Source organism: Schistocerca cancellata, chromosome 4 (genome assembly GCF_023864275.1).
Source record: "Schistocerca cancellata isolate TAMUIC-IGC-003103 chromosome 4, iqSchCanc2.1, whole genome shotgun sequence".
Lineage (NCBI taxonomy): Eukaryota > Metazoa > Arthropoda > Insecta > Orthoptera > Acrididae > Schistocerca > Schistocerca cancellata.
In genome coordinates this window covers 611,233,495-611,255,584 of record NC_064629.1, presented here as the reverse complement: position 1 = coordinate 611,255,584, position 22,090 = coordinate 611,233,495, and the positions used below count along the sequence as shown (strand labels likewise).

The following is a 22,090-nucleotide window of genomic DNA, read 5'->3' as shown; positions in this document are numbered from 1 at the left end:
ATTCGCCCACCACAGAGGTTAAATCCAGGTTGTTCACTTAATGTGAAAACATATCTGGCCACCCCTCAGAATCCTAAATCTGGCCATCTACACTATATGGTAACACTAGGATATGCAGAACTCTGCTTGAATTTGTGTTGTGTTGTATCTGTTTATGTCAGGTGGTAAACGTCTTACAATGCAAATGCAAAACCACGAACAGTAGTCCTTTCCTTCCTTTATTTATTTATTAAACCTTGCTACACACATATGCTAGAAGTCTAAACCTGTTGGAACCTCAAAAATAATTTCCTTCACTTTTCAACTCACCAGTAACAGCAAAGAATTTCAGAAACATTTCTGTGAAAGAGCGTGTGGTTGAATTACAATCAGAACAGTTATGTTTGAGAGCTTCCTCACCATACAGCTGCCACACGAGACTGGGCAGCATCCACCCATGTGATTGCAGCATGACCACCTTAGGCACATTCCTGCCCTCTCAATGCCCGTATAAAATAGTGTATTATTGTAGTTTGACTTTGCATGCAAAATAACTTTGATAAATCAAGTGATTGAGGTGTAGTAACACAATATGCGTATACTGCTGTGAGTGTATTTATCAATCATCATTTTCTTATTTGAAGGTCCAGTGTTTGTCCTCCAGTTTAGTACTGGATTTTGCATTCTCCAATCATAGAGGAGTGAAGAAAGCTTGTAACATTTCTATTGTGTGAGGGAAGTACTATTGGACACACCCACCCACCACCGCCACCACCACCACCACCACCACCACCTTTTCGCCTCAATCATTTAATATAGCAATCACAGAATGCTCATGTTATCTGCACCTCATTAGCTGTCCGATAGAACAGATTCAAATGATGCTGAAAAAGTGGTATACTTAAAGTCAAATGTTTCTCTTTCTTATTTAATGTAACTGAAAATAACTACAAGGAAATTTAGTACAGGAATCCTGAGAAAACCTTCTGCTCATACTGTAGAACTTTGTATACAAAACCAACTTTTTGTAATCATCAGACAAATCATGGAATTTGCTAAACTCCACTAATTATTATTATATTATTATTTATTGGTTGATAGGTGCTTTCTGTCACTTATTTTTACCGCTTATTAAAACATCAGCTTTTGCCACATGGAGTTTCTGTATTTACCGTAAGTATTCATCTTCAGAGCAACAGCAGAATAATCAGTCAGAAGAGCTGACAACTGGGAGTTTCCATGGCTATTAGCCTGTCTTATTTTTCACTGTTTTTGTGAGCCATGATTTTCATGTTAAATACAGGTTGCTGAGCAAGAATGTCTGGAGACAAGTGAATTTGACCAAGACTACTGTGAGGGTGTAGGCAAGCCTTGACAACAGCCTCCAACCTTTTTCACTAATTTAAAACCCACAGGTGCTAGCGATGCCAAAAATCCAACAATTCCATGTACCCACCATTAATGCCTTAGTCAGTGATATGCCATTCTACAATACCTCTTTACCAAAGAGGTTTAACTAAAACACTGAAATACAAAGAGCATTGGAAATGTGTCTAATGTAATAATTTATGAGACATCTACAGTAGGTTTAGGGGTGTGGGGGGAGGTAGTGCTTGTGAACTGTGACATGATGGGCTGAACTCTCACTTATTGTCTTCACAACTAGATGACAGTCTGTTGTTGGCAGAACGATGCAAGCATGAGGAATTTTTATGACAGTAACTGGCATACAATGGGTCTGTTTCGTGTGTGGGGTGCAGTAGTGTTGAGGATATTCACACACTGTTGATGAATTCTTTCACATGCTGAAGTTAGGTTTGGGTTATAATCTGGCTAACACTGACTACTGTTAAGGGGACTGGTCCATGAATTCCAGGGAAAACCTTGAAAAAATTATGTTTTCAAAACCGTGTATCTCAAAGAATAAGAGTTGTAAGCCCATTTTTATGTATCAACCACAGCTTTAGCTCTCATACTTTTTTTTTAATTGTGTTTTTTTGTTGCAAGTGAAATAAGCCATGCCAATTATTTATGTACATCATAGGTACACATGACGAAGAAATTGAAGAAATGTATGATGAAATAAAAGAAATTATTCAGATAGTGAAGGGAGACGAATATTTAATAGTCATGGGTGACTGGAATTCAAGTGTAGGAAAAGGGAGAGAAGGAAACATAGTAGGTGAATATGGATTGGGGCTAAGAAATGAAAGAGGAAGCCGCCTGGTAGAATTTTGCACAGAGCACAACTTAATCATAGCTAACACTTGGTTTAAGAATCATGATAGAAGGTTGTATACATGGAAGAACCCTGGAGATACTAGAAGGTATCAGATAGATATAAAGACAGAGATTTATGAACCAGGTTTTAAATTGTAAGACATTTCCAGGGGCAGATGTGGACTCTGACCACAATCTATTGGTTATGACCTATAGATTAAAACTGAAGAAACTGCAAAAAGGTGGGAATTTAAGGAGATGGGACCTGAATAAACTGAAAAACCAGAGGTTGTACAGAGTTTCAGGGAGAGCGTAAGGGAATAATTGACAGGAATGGGGGAAAGAAATACAGTAGAAGAAGAATGGGTAGCTTTGAGGGATGAAGTAGTCAAGGCAGCAGAGGATCAAGTAGGTAAAAAGACGAGGGCTAGTAGAAATCCTTGGGTAACAGAAGAAATATTGAATTTAATTGATGAAAGGAGAAAATATAAAAATGCAGTAAATGAAGCAGGCAAAAAGGAATACAAATGTCTCAAAAATGAGATCGACAGGAAGTGCAAAATGGCTAAGCAGGGATGGCTAGAGCACAAGTGTAAGGATGTAGAGGCTTATCTCACTAGGGGTAAGATAGATACTACCTACAGGAAAATTAAAGAGACCTTTGGAGATAAGAGAACCACTTGTATGAACATCAAGAGCTCAGATGGAAACCCAGTTCTAAGCAAAGAAGGGAAAGCAGAAAGGTGGAAGGAGTATATAGAGGGTCTATACAAGGGCGATGTACTTGAGGACAATATTATGGAAATGGAAGAGGATGTAGATGAAGATGAAATGGGAGATACGATACTGCGTGAAGAGTTTGACAGAGCACTGAAAGACGTGGGTCTAAACAAGGCCCCCGGAGTAGACAACATTCCAGTAGAACTACTGACGGCCTTGGGAGAGCCAGTCCTGACAAAACTCTACCATCTGGTGAGCAAGATGTATGAAACAGGCGAAATACCCTCAGACTTCAAGAAGAATATAATCATTCCAATCCCAAAAAAAATCAGGTGTTGACAGATGTGAAAATTACCGAACAATCAGTTTAATAAGCCACAGCAGCAAAATACTAACACGAATTCTTTACAGACGAATGGAAAAACTAGTAGAAGCCGACCTCGGGGAAGATCAGTTTGGATTCCGTAGAAATACTGGAACACGTGAGGCAATACTGACCTTATGACTTATCTTAGAAGAAAGATTAAGGAAAGGCAAACCTACGTTTCTAGCATTTGTGGACTTAGAGAAAGCTTTTGACAATGTTGACTGGAATACTCTCTTTCAAATTCTAAAGGTGGCAGGGGTAAAATACAGGGAGCGAAAGGCTATTTACAATTTGTACAGAAACCACATGGCAGTTATAAGAGTCGAGGGGCATGAGAGGGAAGCAGCGGTTGGGAAGGGAGTGAGACAGGGTTGCAGCCTCTCCCCAATGTTATTCAATCTGTATATTGAGCAAGCAGTAAAGGAAACAAAAGAAAAATTTGGAGTAGGTATTAAAATCCATGGAGAAGAAATAAAAACTTTGAGGTTCGCCAATGACATTTTAATTCTGTCAGAGACAGCAAAGGACTTGGAAGAGCAATTGAACGGAATGGATGGTGTCTTGAAGGGAGGATATAAGATGAACATCAACAAAAGCAAAACGAGGATAATGGAATGTAGTCGAATTAAGTCGGGTGATGCTGCGGGTATTAGATTAGGAAATGAGACACTTAAAGTAGTAAAGGAGTTTTGCTATTTGGGGAGCAAAATAACTGATGATGGTCGAAGTAGAGAGGATATAAAATGTAGACTGGCAATGGCAAGGAAAGCGTTTCTGAAGAAGAGAAATTTGTTAACATCGAGTATAGATTTAAGTGTCAGGAAGTCATTTCTGAAAGTATTTGTATGGAGTGTAGCCATGTATGGAAGTGAAACATGGACGGTAAATAGTTTGGACAAGGAGAGAATAGAAGCTTTCGAAATGTGGTGCTACAGAAGAATGCTGAAGATTAGATGGGTAGATCACATAACTAATGAGGAAGTATTGAATAGGATTGGGGAGAAGAGAAGTTTGTGGCACAACTCGACCAGAAGAAGGGATCGGTTGGTAGGACATGTTCTGAGGCATCAAGGGATCACCAATTTAGTATTGGAAGGCAGCGTGGAGGGTAAAAATCGTAGGGGGAGACCAATAGATGAATACACTAAGCAGATTCAGAAGGATGTAGGTTGCAGTAGGTACTGGGAGATGAAGAAGCTTGCACAGGATAGAGTAGCATGGAGAGCTGCATCAAACCAGTCTCAGGACTGAAGACAACAACAACAACAACAACAACAACAGGTACACATTACTCAAAATACAAACAAAGTAGGTGGTTATTTTTTCCTGGAAGTTCTTAACACTATTATCTTTAAAGCAGACAATTGAAAAGATGGCACTGTCATAAAATGTGCTACAAAAATATTTTAAGTATGATTATCAAAAATTTTGGGAATGAATTCAGGGTTTTTCTTCAAAAAAGCATTTTATTTACGAAGTTAAGTCACAAGGGTAGTCAGCTTTGTAGTTAAGCATGTTTTAAGATGCTACACAAAATTTCAGCTCTCTACCTTTAATAGATTTTAGCCAAAGTGTACCAAAAAATGAAATAATTTAATTTCGGGGAAATTCAAGTTAAAGTTAAAACTTGCTTTTTCTATTGAACTTGCATGGCACTAATGTATCCAAGATCCATATTCGTCTTGTTTCCTACTTCTTCTTATTCTTGCTTCTTTGGTGACTTCCAACACTGATTTTTCTGCTTCGAAGAGTCTCCTTCGGTCAATGGCTATTATAGCTCTATGCATATTTAGTCCACCAGTCACTCCCATCAGTTCTATTACATTAAACCTTGACACTGCACCATCATTGAAACATAGAACATCATCTAGCACACCTATTTTCAAAGTATTAATCCTACTAGAACAGTTTTTGATATCCATTCCAATATACAATCATTGAAACTTTCATTTTGATTTTGAGTCCTACCATGTAAACATTTCTCTAATAATCTCGTGTCACTAAATCAGGTTTTATAACTTCAATGGTAAAGAATGTTTATGGTTCTTGGTCTCACCCTGAGTAACAGCCCTCTGGTAGCCACACCAGCAATCACTGCTAGGTGGGCAGAGTGCATGGCATGGGTTGTCATCTGTAGAGGATTTATGAAAAAAGGTAGCCCATACTGCCTTTTTTCATTCCCTCAAGGTCATTTTTATTTTGTCTTATCACTTTTTCATAATAATACCTGTCTATTTCTTCATCTGTAAACCAACCACATCCACTAGGGCGCTTACCATCACATCATTTCTTTTCCTTCAAAGTCCTCTTCAAGTTCTCAATCTCGTACCTAACATTTTCCAGACATGTCCAACACATTCAAGTTTTTAAATTTTTGTGTCAGCATAAGGTTTGGATTCACAAACTTTTTGGTACCCTTTTGAGTCTCCCATTGCTTTAAAGTGGGACACACAATACGAAACTCGTGCACACAATTACTTTGCTGTAAACAAAATATTCGCGCTGAAACAACAGCAAACAATGACTAAACTCTCTGTATAAACAAAAGATAAGCAACTGTAAAGGTTTTGCAAGTTAGCCAACTTGAGGGACTAAAAAGTCATAAAAACGAAACAAATGTGAGCAAAACTTCATTTTTAACTGAGCTGACTGTGTGCTAAGGGGACATTGTGGTGCATGCAGTCACTTTTAAATTCCTCTAATTTTGGTATGTGGTCCATTTTCCTGGAAGTAAACTTTTTCTCATTCAGAAAACTACAGAGAATTTTTTAAGACAAAAATTAAAAAATTGATTTTTTGACAGTTATTCACGTACAAGTCCCCTTAATAATGGCAGATTAGAGCCATGAAAGAACAGTGCATGGATATTCTCTGAATATTCAAGAACCATATGACCACCCATATCACCGCATTACACCTCAATTCTCATATGAATATTATAGTGAACTAGAGGTGCCGTTCATACAAAACCATCTGGGACTAAATTAAGCACTCTGTAGCGACTGTGAGGTACTGCATAGAAACTCAGCATCAGACTTACTTTGATGAATCTAGTGTTACTTTGGGTTCTCTCTGTCTCAAGTGTACTGCAAGTTGGAAAGTTATTCCACACAGGTGCTTTTCGTTTTTATTGACGAAGTGCCAGCAGCAGTTACACTGCAATCACTACGAGCAGATGATACTTTTTGTTCTTGCAGTATTTATAGACTGAATGACAATTTTGATTAAGGATAATTAATTCTAGGCAACATGTTCAGTGTTTTGTGCTTCTCCTCCCACATTCTGATGACAAATGTTTCATCTTTCTTATTAGCAGAAGGTGGAATCATTCTTGCACTGCACACTTTGAATGGTTTCAGTTTCCTCATAGCTTTTTGGTCATTGTGTATGGTCTCCTGGCCCAGTAGACTTTCTTGATTTGGAATGGGTTATTTGTAGCTCAAAAATAAGTTTTGATAGTCATGAAAGTTTCCAGTGATTCAGGAAAATAATTCCAGTCTTGGATCACAAAGTTTATTTGTAATCAGGTTATTAATTTCAGTCAGAAATGACCCTCAACAGACATGAGAAAGCGTGCTGCATTACACAAATTACGCTATTATACAATAATAGGGCAAAACATTATGACCATTGCCCACCATAACATTGGATGCCACCCGATAGTGTTGCAGGCACATAACACGGTAACAAAAGTATATGAGTAGAGCAGATATGAATGGGGGATTACCCCAACAAGGATATGGGCTGTAAATGAGGAAATCCATTTAGATAAGTGACTCTGACAAAGGGCAGATTATAATTATACAGAGCCCGTAATTGAGTATCCCAAAAAAGGCGAAGCTGGTCGAAAGTTCAGTTGCTAATGTCACGGGCACCAGCAGAAAGAGGTAGGAGGGCAGTGAAACTACCACTAGGTGCTAAATTGTTGAACAATCACGACTCTTCACAGAACGTGGGGTTCGGAGGCTTGTCTGCTCTGGAAAGTAGGATAGATGGTGATCTGCAGCATCTCTGCAGAAAGGGCACAATGCTGGTGCATGCACAAGTGTTTTGGAGCACACTGTTCATCGTACATTGTTGGACATGGAGCTCCGCAGCAGACCATCCTTACAGGTTCATGTGTTGACCCAATAACATCCTCAATTATTACTGCAGTAGGCACAGGACCATCAGAATTCGACCGTCGATCAATGGAAACGTGCCGGATCTGCAGGTGAATAATACTTTTGCTCCACTAGATCAATGTTCATCTCCATAAACACCGTCAATGAGGTGAACAGCGGCTCGAAACATGCGGCGCTGCACCTCCTGTGCTTGCATGGAACCTGGGGTAGTAATCAAAGACACATTGACAGCTGTGAACCATCTGCATCCCTTCATGCTTTATGTCTTTCCTCAACAGCGATGTTATCTTTCAGCAGAATAAATGTCCATGTCTCAGAGCCAGAACTGTGCTACAGTTCAAAGAATATTATAGTGAACTCACACTGATGTGTCTGCAGCCAAATTTGCCTGATATAAATCCTATGTAACCCATATGGATCATTATCGGGTGCCATCACAACATACGCAAATTAGCGGCCCATTAATTATGCATGTTACATGACTTTCGAGTAGACATCTAATGCCACATGCCTCCACAAACCTACCAACAAGGTGTCAGATCCCTGCTATGCATAATCAGTGATGTATTTCGTTCCAATGGCGGACAAGCATGCTATTAAGCAGGTGGTCATAATGTTTCGGCTGATCAGTGTGGTCATAATCGTTAGCCATTTTGGCTTCATTAAACAAACAAAATTAGGTAAAGAGCACCACTGAAGCGTACGTGCCACAAATAAAGAGAGACTCAGTAATACTGCCCAACTACTTTTCTTATAGATTGGTCTGACAACAGGGTATTTCATTTTGTTGGATATATTCCCCTTTATCATGGTGAGGTACTGTGTATGTGAGTGGAAACACCAAGTGATTATGGACAATGGAAAGGAAATAGATTATAAAAATGCATGTAATTGCTTTCTAAATTATTTAGCTCAAACAATACAGAGGTAAATGCATCTATTACATTTTAGATTCCTCAAAATAGCCATCCTTTCCTTTAATCACCTTAGATACTCATGATAAGTGTTGGGCCAATTTTGCCAGGGTTTCAGTTGGAATTAGTCTCCATTCTCGCTGCAGGACCTCCCACAAGTGTGTCCCACACACAGTTTCCCATTTTCGGGTCCTCCTGTCCAATTCCTCACATAGTAGCTCGATCAGGTGGCCATTCCATGTTTTTCATAATTTTCTGAACCCCTATAGACTTCACATATATCTGACAAGTGAGATGTATGTTTTGGGTAGTTGTCATGCTGCAAGACAAACCCTGTCCCAATCACATGCAAATCAGATGTCTTCACATGTTGCTAGATAATGGCACAATAATCCTTTTGTTTCATTTTTCCATCTACTTTCACCAAACCCTTGACTTTATTCCCTCCAAAAAATCCCCATAGCATCACAGAACACCATCCCTGCTTCACAGCTGCAATTACACACTGAGGAATCAAGCAGTCACAGGGTAAACAGTGTACGAACTGATATTGTTTACTCCTAAACATTTTGAACTTGGGTTCATCAGTGAATATGACTCTTCTCCAATCTCCAGACACCCAATTTAGGGTATTGTCACCAACTGAAGTCTTTTCTTCTTGTTAACAGGGTGCAGCAATACAATAAAGACAAAATTAACTATCAATTATTAACAACTGAACTTTAAAGACATCAACTTGTCTACTGGAAGAATACAGAATGAAGAAGACCCTGAAGAGCACGATACTAAAAACTTCTGGAAACAATGCAACGAATGAAAACAACTTGCAAAGCCATTCTGCAAAACTGGATACCAAGTAAATATCTGTTTCTATTGTATGTAAATGACTGGATAATTTGTTATTTGTAAAAGGAGATTGTTTAGCACTTATTATTTGCAATGTGTTCTTTATCTGATGTTACTCACATCAACACCAGGAGGGTAGCGCATCACTGTTACTTTCAGTTGGCTATGATTAAGAGTGGCATTTAAACCATAACCACAAGGCTACTTACACTATAAAGTAGAGTCATCCCAAATCTCCTACCCAAAGACTTTTAACTCCACTATTCAAAACTTCCAACCAATTGCTTCATAGCATATTTTTAAATTTTAATTGTAGAATAATAACCATCACGTACTAGAAAATGTCTACTTCAAGTACAAATAATAGAACGTTACAAAGAAAATTTAATGCCCATAACAGGCTGTTAAAACATTTTTTACTGTGGAGCTAAGACAAGAAATTTTAAACATGCCAGAAGCTATAATACATTAGAAGCTGTAATATGTTACAAATTTTAGTAAAGTAAAAGGCAGGAATAAATTTAAGATTTTTCTCTAAAACCTGTTAATGTGTTCCGCTGCTCGTGGTCTTGCGGTAGCGTTCTCGCTTACCAAGCACAGGCTCCCAGGTTCAATTCCTGGCAGGGTCAGGGATTTTCACCTGCCCCGAGATGACTGGGTGGTGTTGTGTCATCATCATCATCAATCATCAATCATCAATCATCAATCATCTCCATTATGGTCAGAGGAAGAAAATGGCAAACCACCTTCATTAGGACCTTGGTTAGTACAGCGGTGCAGTCCTCCCACATTGTTCCTCTACGCTCTGCCAAGAAGCATGGGACTTCATTTTCTGTTAATATGACTGATTGAATTTGTTGAAATGAACCTACCACAATGCATCTGGCTGTTACAGAACTAAACAATGAAATTAATGCCCTCCTTATCTGCTACATGATCTACAAAGCCAAAACGAAGTTGATGTATGCCTGCCTGACCATCACGTAATTACAGAAATGTATATGTTAAACCAAAAGTACTGAACATTACCTGCACGGAAAATATAGAGAAAGGAGGAGTTGGCATATTTGTTAACAATGATCATCAAAGTCAAATCTATTGAACCCAGTATTCCACTTAGGTCAACAATTTGAATTGCTGCTATGAGGAAAAGTCTTTATTATTATTATTTCTTACTTTTCTCAGATGTTATGTCTGGTTAAAAATGGAAAGTGATGCAGACCTTGATCAAGCTTGACTTCCTTTTAACTGTACGGTATATGTTATATTGCATTTAGGAACTTTCAGGTAATTGAACATGTATCAATAATTACAGATTTCTGTAGTTGTATATATAAGTTTGGATGTAGCTGTATTGCATTGATGTACTGGTGGATATTGTGTGGTATGACTCCTGTAGTTGATAGTATAATTGGTATAATGTCAATTTTATCCTGATGCCACAGGTCCTTGACTGCCTCAGCCAGTTGGATGTATTTTTCAATTTTTTGTCCTGTTTTCTTCTGTATATTTGTTGTATTGGGTATGGATATTTCGATTACTTGTGTTAATTTCTTCTTTTTATTGGTGAGTATGATGTCAGGTTTGTTATGTGGTGTTATTTTATCTGTTCTAATGGTTCTGTTCCAGTATAATTTGTATTCATCATTCTCCAGTACATATTGTGGTGCATACTTCTATGTGGCAACGTGTTGTTTTATAAGTTTATGTTGTAAGGCAAGCTGTTGATGTGTTATTTTTGCTACATTGTCATGTCTTCTGGGGTATTCTGTATTTGCTAGTATTGTACATTCACTTGTGATGTGATCTACTGTTTCTATTTGTTGTTTGCAAAGTCTGCATTTATCTGTTGTAGTATTGGGATCTTTAATAATATGCTTGCTGTAATATCTGGTGTTTATTGTTTGATCCTGTATTGCAATCACGAATCCTTCCGTCTCACTGTATATATTGCCTTTTCTTAGCCATGTGTTGGATGCGTCTTGATCGATATGTGGCTGTGTTAGATGATACAGGTGCTTGCCATGTAGTGTTTTCTTTTTCCAATTTACTTTCTTTGTATCTGTTGATGTTATATGATCTAAAGGGTTGTAGAAGTGGTTATGAAATTGCAGTGGTGTAGCCGATGTATTTATATGAGTGATTGCTTTGTGTATTTTGCTAGTTTCTGCTCGTTCTAGAAAGAATTTCCTTAAATTGTCTACCTGTCCGAAATGTAGGTTTTTTGTATCGATAAATCCCCTTCCTCCTCCCTTTCTGCTTAATGTGAATCTTTCTGTTGCTGAATGTATGTGATGTATTCTATATTTGTGGCATTGTGATCGTGTAAGTGTATTGAGTGCTTCTAGGTCTGTGTTACTCCATTTCACTACTCCAAATGAGTAGGTCAATATCGGTATAGCATAAGTATTTATAGCTTTTGTCTTGTTTCTTGCTGTCAATTCTGTTTTCAGTATTTTTGTTAGTCTTTGTTCATATTTTTGTTTTAGTTCTTCTTTAATATTTGTATTATCTATTTCTATTTTTTGTCTGTATCCTAGATATTTATGTAACCTTCTTGTTTAGTGTGTTTTCCCTTGACTATGCTATTTTTCTTACATTTGTCTGTTCCAAAAGCCATATTTATATAATTGCTGAATACTTCTGTTATCTTTAGTAATTGGTTGAGCTGTTGATTTGTTGCTGCCAGTAGTTTTAGATCATCCATGTATAGCAAATGTGTGATTTTGTGTGGGTATGTTCCAGTAATATTGTATCCATAATTTGTATTATTTAGCATGTTGGACAGTGGGTTCAGAGCAAGGCAGAACCAGAAAGGACTTAATGAGTCCCCTTGGTATATTCCACGCTTAATCTGTATTGGCTGTGATGTGATAGTATTTGAATTTGTTTGGATATTAAGTGTGGTTTTCCAATTTTTCATTACTATGTTTAGGAACCGTATAAATTTAGGATCTACTTTGAATATTTCCAATATTTGTAGTAACCATGAGTGGGATACACTATCAAAAGCTTTTTGCTAATGAATGTATGCATAGTGTAGCGACCTTTGTTTAGTTTTAGCTTGATATGTCACCTCTGCATCTATTATCAGTTGCTCTTTACATCCTCGTGCTCCTTTGCAACAGCCGTTTTGTTCTTCATTTATAATTTGTTCTGTGTCATATGTGTCATTAATTTCTGTGTAATGACTGAAGTTAATATTTTGTATATTGTTGGTAGGCATGTTATGGGGCGATATTTTGCTAAGTTTGCTGTGTCTGTCTGATCTTTAGGTTTCAGATAAGTTATTCCATGTGTAAGTGTGTCGGGGAATGTGTATGGGTCTGCAATGTAATTGTTAAATAATTTAGTTAGATGTGAATGTGTTGAGGTGAACTTCTTTAGCCAGAAATTTGCTATTTTATCTTTTCCAGGGCTTCCAATTGTGTGTAGAATTAATTGCTCGGGTGACTTATTGTTGCAAAATTATCACTTCAGGCATTTGTGGTATCGTCTCGTACGTGTCTGTTTCTGCTAGTATCCACCGTGCATGCCTGTTATGTTGTACCGGGTTTGACCATATGTTGCTCCAGAAGTGTTCCATGTCTGTTATGTTTGGTGGACTGTCTGTTTTAATGTGTGTGTTATCTATTGTCTGGTAAAATTTCTTTTGGTTTGTGTTGAATGTTTGATTTTGTTTCCTTCTATTTTCACTTTTTTGTTTGTATCATCTTAGTTGTTTGGCCAATGCTTGTAATTTCTGCTTCTTTTCATCTAATTGCTCTATCGCTTCTTGTTGTGAGATTTTACCCAACCTTATTCGTGTTTTGTCTGATATTTCATTTCTCATAAATTGTGTTAGTTGTCCGATGTCTTTTCTCAGTTTTTCTATTCTGATCTGTAGCCTGTGTTGCCATGCTGGTTTTGTGGGTTTCTTCTGTGTGTTGGTTGGTTCTGATCTCTGCCTGGTGTGTATATTTAGTGTAGTGTGTGCTCCTATATAAACCAGTTGTTTTAACTCTTCCATAGTTGTATTTTCATTTATTTTGTTGTGTATGATTGTGTTGATAGTAGTTGTTGTTGTTTCGACTTGTTGGTTATTTGGTGGTCTCTGCAAGAATGGTCTAATGTCTGTATTTGTGTCTTTGTATTCTATATATGTCAGCTGATATTTTTCTTCTATATCTAACATGTGTGTCACTTCGTGTTCTGTTTGTGCTGGTTCTGGTGGCTGTCTTAAGATTTCATTTTCCTCTGATTGTTTAATTGACGTGTGTTGTTCTTTGTTTGCTCTGGGATGTTTGAGTCCATTACTGTATTTTCTTCTTCTTCTGATTGCACATTATTTTGTTCCAGTATTTGTTGTACTTGTTGTTTGATGTTTTCTAATTCTGACTGGGGTATCCTGTTATTTTTTATTATTACACAGATCTGATCAGCTAGTCGTCGTTCTGTTAAAAATTTTAATTCTGGGTATCTGGTAATAAATGTTGTGTATACTTGTGATCTGTATCCAGTTGTGTTGGTTCCTAGGTTTGTTGCTTGGTAATAGCAGAACATGAAGTGTCGATTAACTTCATCTGACCATCTCATCCTCTGTCTTTGTTTTCCTTCTAGGGTGGTTGCAGGAAGCATATCCTGCAAAACACCTCTATTTAGATTTAAACCATTTTCCAGTTGGCTAGCAATGTCGTTACCATTGTGGGCGGGCTTAGGGCTTAAGCGTCGTCCCCGACCATGACGGCACTTGTCCGAGGCTTTTTTTGGTTCTGTCCTGAACCAACTAATCACACTAAAAGGGGGGTTAGCCCTATTAGTGGTTTGTTCTTTTCGTCACCTTTTACGACTGGCAGAACATACCGGAGGCCTATTCTTTTCCCGGGCCTCCACGGGAATTATTATTATTATTATTATTATTATTATTATTATTACAGTAAATAGATCCCACAGGAATATTTTCAAACGGTTTTAGAAATTTTTACATTATTATACAAACTAGCAGACAAATGTAATAATACGTTAGTCTGTGGAGATATATTTTTAATTTCCTGCAAGATTCAAGTAATCTTTTGGAAAGGTTTCTAAACAGTTATAACCTGCATTAATTTCCCCATTAGAATTACACAGGAATGCAGTGCATTCATAGACAACATAGGTGAACACTTAATCACTGACATAAATGTTCAGGTCTGTTAGATTGCTAGAAGGTCTAAGACAAGACCCTAATGAGTTCTTTCTCTAATTATAAGCCTGAAGTACTTTTCAGACAGACTTCCAGAATAATGTCACATAAATTATGCTCTTTGGGTGCAGTTTTGATAGCGCGACTCTCTCATTCTATAGCTGGTAATTTGCAGTCATCCCCCTGTTACAATAGTATGATCAGAAAACTTACTCACCATATTCTGCAAGTTCTCTCTGAATGCTCTGCCACTAGAGCTCCTGAATCAGGTGGTCTATAAAAAGCATCTGATCACCATCTCAGACCCAACTTTGATGCTTAACTTCACCCAGATTATTTCACATTTGAAATCCGAAATAACCCTAGCAGTACCAACTAGGCAATCGGGAGGAGGGGTATTTTACACTCTCCTTTCATAAATATTGGAATCTAGTCCAGTACTTTATATTTTATAATTTGGAAAAATTATTAATTGTTTTCAATTAATTCTTCTACCTGATTCTATAATTTTTTAGTTAAACTTGATCTAAAAATTTTACTAATAGCAGTAGATGCAACTTTTCAGAACAATGTGATGTTCAGTATTCTCTGGTTCTGGAAACTACCCACATATCAGTATCTCTTTATAACGTATGTTGTCAATAAAAGTCAACAAGAATTAACTAAACCTTAATTTTTTCAATTTTTTGTGGTGGTTATAAACCCCTTCCCCGTAACAAAGGGAGAGAAGTCCCGGTGCAATATTATTGTGCAATTTTCTGAACCTACATTTCTGACCTAAGACATGGTTGAAACCAGAGGATCATGATCAACTCTAGGTACGATGCTACAAATAATGGGCTGAGCTTCCATCCCACATGAATTGCTACCTGTCTACACAAATTCAGCTAATTGCCTAAAGGAACAGCGTACGTCTCAGAATCCAAGCGGCAGATTCATTCATGCCAACCAGTTGTACCCTGTATATCCAATAGCCATCAGCAGGGCCTTGTCCACATCTCGGGTGAGATGATTCCTTACCAGTCTGCTGTTTTCCTGAGGGGCTCCATTACCCACTTAATACGAGAGCACCCAATGTCTAGCAGACATCCCCTCTGCACTTGTCTGGACCTGCCAGGAAAAATTAGCCAATGGGCCAACAGGCGAGGCATCTTATGCTGGCTCAAATGTCCTATGAACACTGGGTAGCACCTTGCACCTTTTGCTAAAGCATAATGGGGCCACCCTCTCCCCAGTGGTACATGGCCCATCACAGTTTGTCACTCACCCTTGAGTGAAGGCAGACCACTCAGATGATGTGTATCAGAAGAGACAGTGACAGTGAGGCCTCCAGGAGATTCAAACAGCATTAAAATTATTACAGGTTCTACCAGAGTTGCCTCAATGTCATTTCAGCTTAAAGCAGTAGCCTGAAGCCTGTAGAAGCCAATGCAACTTCTAGCTGTTTCCAGACTGTGGCCAGTTGTCCTTGTATCTGCACATAGTGTGCACAGTTTCTATCAATTTCTACTGTGTAAGAACCGTACAATATCACAAAAAAAGAATACACAAAACACAACAAGTAGCAGCAGACAAGAAAGAAGAAACAGACTTCAGCAAGGGTGAAAAATTACCTCACTATGGCACTCTCCTAAAACTGCAATGCACACTATGTACAAACACAATCTATTGCTGCAGCTGGCACCTGCTCTTGCTTGGGCAGCTGGAGGCTTCTGGGTATTAAAGTAGTATACGCAAAAGTTGTAAATTTCAAAGTGAATCAAGCAACATTAAAACTAATAGTGAAGGGAATGCACGATTCTAAATTAACAAATAAAACCTAATATTCTATGTGCCTAAGTGTTTATACCAATAAAAATCTGAATATGTTACAGATCTTTGTAAACATCTATGGCCAGATCATCTTTGTCATGGATGATATCAAATTTTGGAGATGAAAATATCAAAACGTTGACTTATTTTCTATTTTCATACACAAGGGCTTATGGAGGCATATTTTGAGATTACTCATCTGTCACTGAAGATACAAACTTTCACTTGCACAGAAGTGTGCAATTACGATAATTTGTGTTGCCCACTCCTTAACGACAGGAGGAGGAGGAGGAGGAGGAGGAGGAGGAGGAGAGGAGAGGAGAGGAGAGGGGGAGGAGAGGAGAGGAGAGGGGGAGGAGAGGAGAGGAGAGGGGGAGGAGAGGAGAGGAGAGGAGAGGGGGGGAGGAGTGGAGAGGGGGGGAGGAGAGGAGAGGGAGGGGGAGGAGAGGAGAGGAGAGGAGGAGGAGAGGAGAGGGGGAGGAGAGGAGAGGGGGGAGGAGAGGAGAGGGGGAGGAGAGGAGAGGAGAGGGGGAGGAGAGGAGAGGAGAGGGGGAGGAGAGGAGAGGAGAGGGGGAGGAGAGGAGAGGAGAGGGGGAGGAGAGGAGAGGGGGAGGAGAGGAGAGGAGAGGGGGAGGAGAGGAGAGGAGAGGGGGAGGAGAGGAGAGGAGAGGGGGAGGAGAGGAGAGGAGAGGGGGAGGAGAGGAGAGGAGAGGGGGAGGAGAGGGGGAGGAGAGGAGAGGGGGAGGGAGAGGAGAGGGGGAGGGAGAGGAGAGGGGGAGGGAGAGGAGAGGGGGAGGGAGAGGAGAGGGGGAGGGAGAGGAGAGGGGGAGGGAGAGGAGAGGGGGAGGGAGAGGAGAGGGGGAGGGAGAGGAGAGGGGGAGGGAGAGGAGAGGGGGAGGGAGAGGAGAGGGGGAGGGAGAGGAGAGGGGGAGGGAGAGGAGAGGGGGAGGGAGAGGAGAGGGGGAGGGAGAGGAGAGGGGGAGGGAGAGGAGAGGGGGAGGAGAGGGGGAGAGAACTTTGACTATCTGCCCAATCATGCAAAGATAATAATGTACACAACATTCTAGTTGAGAATAATTAAATATTAGGAAGAACAGATGACTCACTGAAAGGCAGAAGTGCTGCATCATCGACCGGGGAGAGGGGGGGGGGGGGCGCACGTGCATTTGTTTTTCCTACAAGCTTGAGAAAGGAATTTCATTTCAAAAGCTAGCAAAGCAAAGCTCTGTATCTTTTGTTTGTGTACCTGTCGACAATGCAACGCTTCTGCCTTTCGGTGAGTTGTCTCCTTTCTTCCTAAATAATTCAATCACTGAAAGAATTTATCCTGCTCCTATGAAGAATTTGTGTGTGTGTACTGGACTACATATTCAATAGCCCAATATTTCATAGTTAGGGTATCATTATTATTTGTGCACCACCTATCAAACAATTCACAAAAGCCCATTTATGTGCCACCTACCAAACAATTCACAACCCTCATACGCAACAAACATAAATCCTACGATTATGATTGTGTGTGTGTGTGTGTGTGTGTGTGTGTGTGTGATCCCCTTCTTCCCTATATTGTTCCAAAAGTTTTTATGTTTATATTTATGTTTATTTATCAGTTTTACTACGAAAAAATCACAACCTCAAAATTAGTATTGTCTCACTTATCAATCTCTTTGAGAACTAAATAAATTTCTGGTTTGGATTTTTTTAATTTTTTTTTTAATTATACAACTGTATTAGTTTGTTCTGTTTGATCCAGAAACAAAAACCTTCAGATAAAAATGAAACTTTCTTAAATAAAGGGCCCCCCTCCTACACACACACACACACACACACACACACACACACACACACACACACTGTTAGTACTATACAGACCAACTATGTTAAATACTTCCAACATTATACTCTATTGTAGAAAGGTAGGTAAAATTGTAATTACATTTTCTTTCTCCAGTTTGCTCAGTCTTCTTTCCTGATCGGCGGTCCGAGACGACACGTCCATAAAATCCTACAAAAGGGATTAAAAGGGTCACATTAATGAACATGAAGTAAATAAAAAGAAAGAAAGATGTTAAGGAATTTCTTCCTAGACAGGAGAACTGCAAGCTCAGTGGATAAAGGATGGTGGAAAAAAAAAATCAGTCAAGGCTATTTTGAAGTTTCATCTCCTAGAGTTCCCTTGAAATCACTTGCAACTTTACATCAAAAATTGCATTACTGTAGTCGTTTTATCTTTAGAACATATCCAGCAATTACCAAAAAGTATGTGAGGGTGTTCAATTGCTTATATCTGTCAGTATGTACAACAGAGCTGTTTCTCTTAGCCTAGGTATGATAAAAACAAGTACTGAACTATAATATGGAGCACCATTCATTCTGTACCTCAATACAAGAAATTAACTGAGCATCATTTTAGTGAGCATGGAAGCAAATAATTTTACTCTTGGTTAATAACTACAATTTGGTCCACACCCAGTACCACTAGCTCCTACTTTGCATGCATCCCAAATGACATTATTGCTCATTGTCAACTTGTGAAGAAGTTCCATACTGAAGGGTGAATGCTGGTAAATGGGATGACCAACAAGTTATGATATGTAGACTAAAGAGTTGTTGCTTCATGCAAGATGTGTTTCACCAGCTGTAGCAAAGAGAAGATACTCCTCAACAGATGCCATTTTGCTGGCTTGATCATCAACTTCATGCCCACATCATCTTTTCATTTCCCTACATTCACCCTGTTTCTAAGGAAGTATGGCTATCTGTACGATTTCTTCTGCAGCATTTGCAACATCAACAGCTTCTTGTGCATTCCTTATCTCTATAACAACCTCGTAATCGGCATTGGCACTCTGCATGATGCAAAAATAAGTGGCATCCGTACCTTACTGTACGTGTGGTCCAGGCCCCATGGCCTCTAAACAACACCCACTATCACCCCATGAGGTAGATATTACTGTAGTTGCACCACCCATGTTGATATCCACACACTTATTCACTTTCATACACCCCACATTTACTTTGGCACTGAAGTTCCTCCAAACTCCACAATTCCACATAATATCTGATCTGATACTGCTGCAGTACTTCCTTAACATCAACAACTTTAATATCCTGTGCACTAAGACAACTATGAGCAATGTCATTACCCTCTTCATTAATTACCTTTATCTTCCCATTCATAAGGTGGTCTCACCAAGTGTAACCAGGATTGGCAAGTTTAACTATATTCGTACCAGCTGGACATACTGTGGGAAGAGGTAAATATATTCATGGCAACTGGACATACTGTGGGAAGAGGTAAACTAGACACAGGCCTGCTTCCCTCCCTTTCAACTTTCTCCTCCTCTGCCATATCTGACTCTTCTTTCCATCTTCTCTAAAATCTTCCTAGTCTTCATCTCCCACGCCATGTTTTCAATCGAACAGTTATCAAATTCTTTCTGCCTCTTCTCTGCATACTCTGCAGTAACTCTAATGCAAATATCACCACTCCGCCTTCTTCATGTGATCTGCTCCTAACCTCTTAGACAAATTTACATTGTCTGCTCATAGCTTATCTTCTTCGTCTTTTACAATTTCCAATATCTCCTTTCTGGTAGCTCCTTGTGGTACTGAAAACTCTGCTCTAAGAGGTATTATCCATGACAAGATTATCCTTTATCAATTACACAAACACCAACAACAAGGAAACAAACATATTATTATCCCAACACTTTTCATTACTTCACATACCAGCCCATATTCCTTGCTCAACACTACTGCTAGCTCCAAACAGCACACACTATTGTTCTTATCTTACAGTTCTCAAACCTTGGCATCATGTAAGCTCTATTCATGAAATACAACAAAACAGCAAACCAAAATCACATTATGAGGAAGGCAGTTAAACTTAACACTATCAGAATACTTCCTTCTGTAACTTAACTGCTCTGCCTAAATGGCTGCTCATAACTACTACCCTACACACTGAAAACAACGAGTATTATTTGACAGCACTCAGCTTTGCCCCCTGAACACATGACTGAAACCTTATGTAGTCTTAGACAGTCAGCCATAGCCCTTGCTCGTGGCAACACATGTTACAAACATAACATTCTTATTTATAATGGGTAGTCAGATGAAAACTGAACACTGACCACAAGGGGACCATGGAATGTTTCATTCAAAAGTAAACATCACACATTTATCCCACTAGGAGACAAGGTGATCAAGTCCTGTTTTGTAGAAAGCTGCTGTTCAGAGGATGTCACAGTGTTTCCCAACCAAATCACTAAACCATAGCCTTTGTCCAATTGCTGGTGTGGGGCGGGCATTATTGTGAAGCAGGATGATTCAGTCTGGCAGCATTCTTGGGCGTTTTAACTTCATGGCTTGTTGGAGCTTCTGCAAAGTTTTTCCGAATACTGCACACTGAGTGTGGTTACATGCTCAAGGAACTCTATGAGTAGTGGGCTCCTGAAGCCGACGAAAAAGGTCACCACCACCTCACTGAAACTTGTGTAAAAGAGCTGAATTTCTTTGGTGAGAGAGATGTGCGATGTTTGACTTGGCCAATTGCCCTCAGGGTTGTCGGACAGAATCATCCTGTTGTACGTCCGCAGCTCGTGGTCTTGCGGTAGCATTCTCGCTTCCCACGCACGGGGTCCCAGGTTCAATTCCCGGCGGGGTCGCGGATTTTCTCTGCCTCGAGATGACTGAGTGTTGTGTGTCTTTCATCATCATTTCATCCTCATTCACTCGATAGTCGTCGTAGTGGCATTAAAGAACTTGTGGAGCGGCGGCAGAACCGCCCTGCAAGGGGTCTCGCGGCCACCAATGCCATACGCTCATTACTATCCTGTTGTACGATAACGCCCGCCTCCCCATTGCCAATTGGATGAACACTAGGCTTCAGTGATTTGATTGGGAAACGCTGCAAAATCCTCCACGCAGTCCGGATCTCTCACTGTGTCATTGTTACATCTTTGGTGACCTGAAGAAAGAAATGCACGATGTCAGTTTTAATCTAATGAGGAAGTGGAAGAGCAGGTGCGGTTGTGGATCTGTCAGTGGCCAATCACATTCTACAAAACAGGAAGTGATTGTCTCATCCCCCCATTGTCTACTCTCCCAGTGGTATAAATGTCTTAACACATGTGGTGACTACTTTTGAATGGAAGCATTCCATGGTTCTGTTGTGCCGGATGTTCGATTTTCATTTGACTGCCCCTCATACATGCCCACAGAACATTCTGCAACTACCCTCCACATACTGTATTTACCAATATAATTACACATTTGGCAATTGATCCAATGTCTCTCCATAATACTTGCAGTAAAAACAAACACAAACAAAAGGCTGCACTAATTCCTGTGTCAATGAAACTGCAACCTCACATTAGTTTCAACCCCCCTATCCCCCCTCCTCCCACCATCATCCCCATACCCCCCCTCATCCCCACCCCCCCCCCCTCATCCCCACCCCTACCTCATCCTCATCCTCTTCTACGGACAGCAGCTGTAGGCACTGTCAATCCAATTCCTGACACCAGACAAAGCTTTCCAGGGGTGTAAGTCCACTTCTGTGTGGGGTCTGGTCATGGGGGAATGGTAAGGTCGCAGGACCAGATCATTGGTAGCTTAGACAGATAGCATCAAAAGGCAACATGTTTTATTGGCACTTATTTGACAACACTGGTAGCATATCTGTGAAGGTGATGCTCGCACACTCTTGCAGCACATGGTGAGGATAGTGCGTGGCAGCAGAAGGTTGATGGCTGCCACGCACTGACATTAGTGGTCAGCAATGCTGACTCCACTAGCTTACACAGCAGCGTGTGGCCCCATAAGTAGGACTCGGCCGTACACAGATGGAGCCAGTGGCACTCAAGACTACCAAGTTACATGAAGGGTGTCAGCCTCCAGAGGTGGAAGCCACCTCACAGAGGGATTTGGTGTGGCACCT

The 22,090-nt window shown here is 39.8% G+C and overlaps 1 protein-coding gene across 9 annotated transcripts in view; it reads right to left on the bottom strand.

The window, feature by feature from the left end:
• LOC126183741 (spindle assembly abnormal protein 6 homolog) overlaps positions 1 to 22,090 on the bottom strand; it is a 335,654-nt gene that overhangs the window by 162,493 nt on the left and 151,071 nt on the right. For all 9 annotated transcript variants that reach the window (XR_007536801.1, XR_007536802.1, XR_007536803.1 and 6 more), the window contains one exon: positions 18,083 to 18,151. Coding sequence is in view for 6 of the 9 variants with exons in the window: in XM_049925950.1 (XP_049781907.1) it covers positions 18,083 to 18,151 (69 nt within the window). In the remaining 3 variants the exon portion in view is untranslated. The remainder of the gene's footprint in view (positions 1 to 18,082; positions 18,152 to 22,090) is intronic.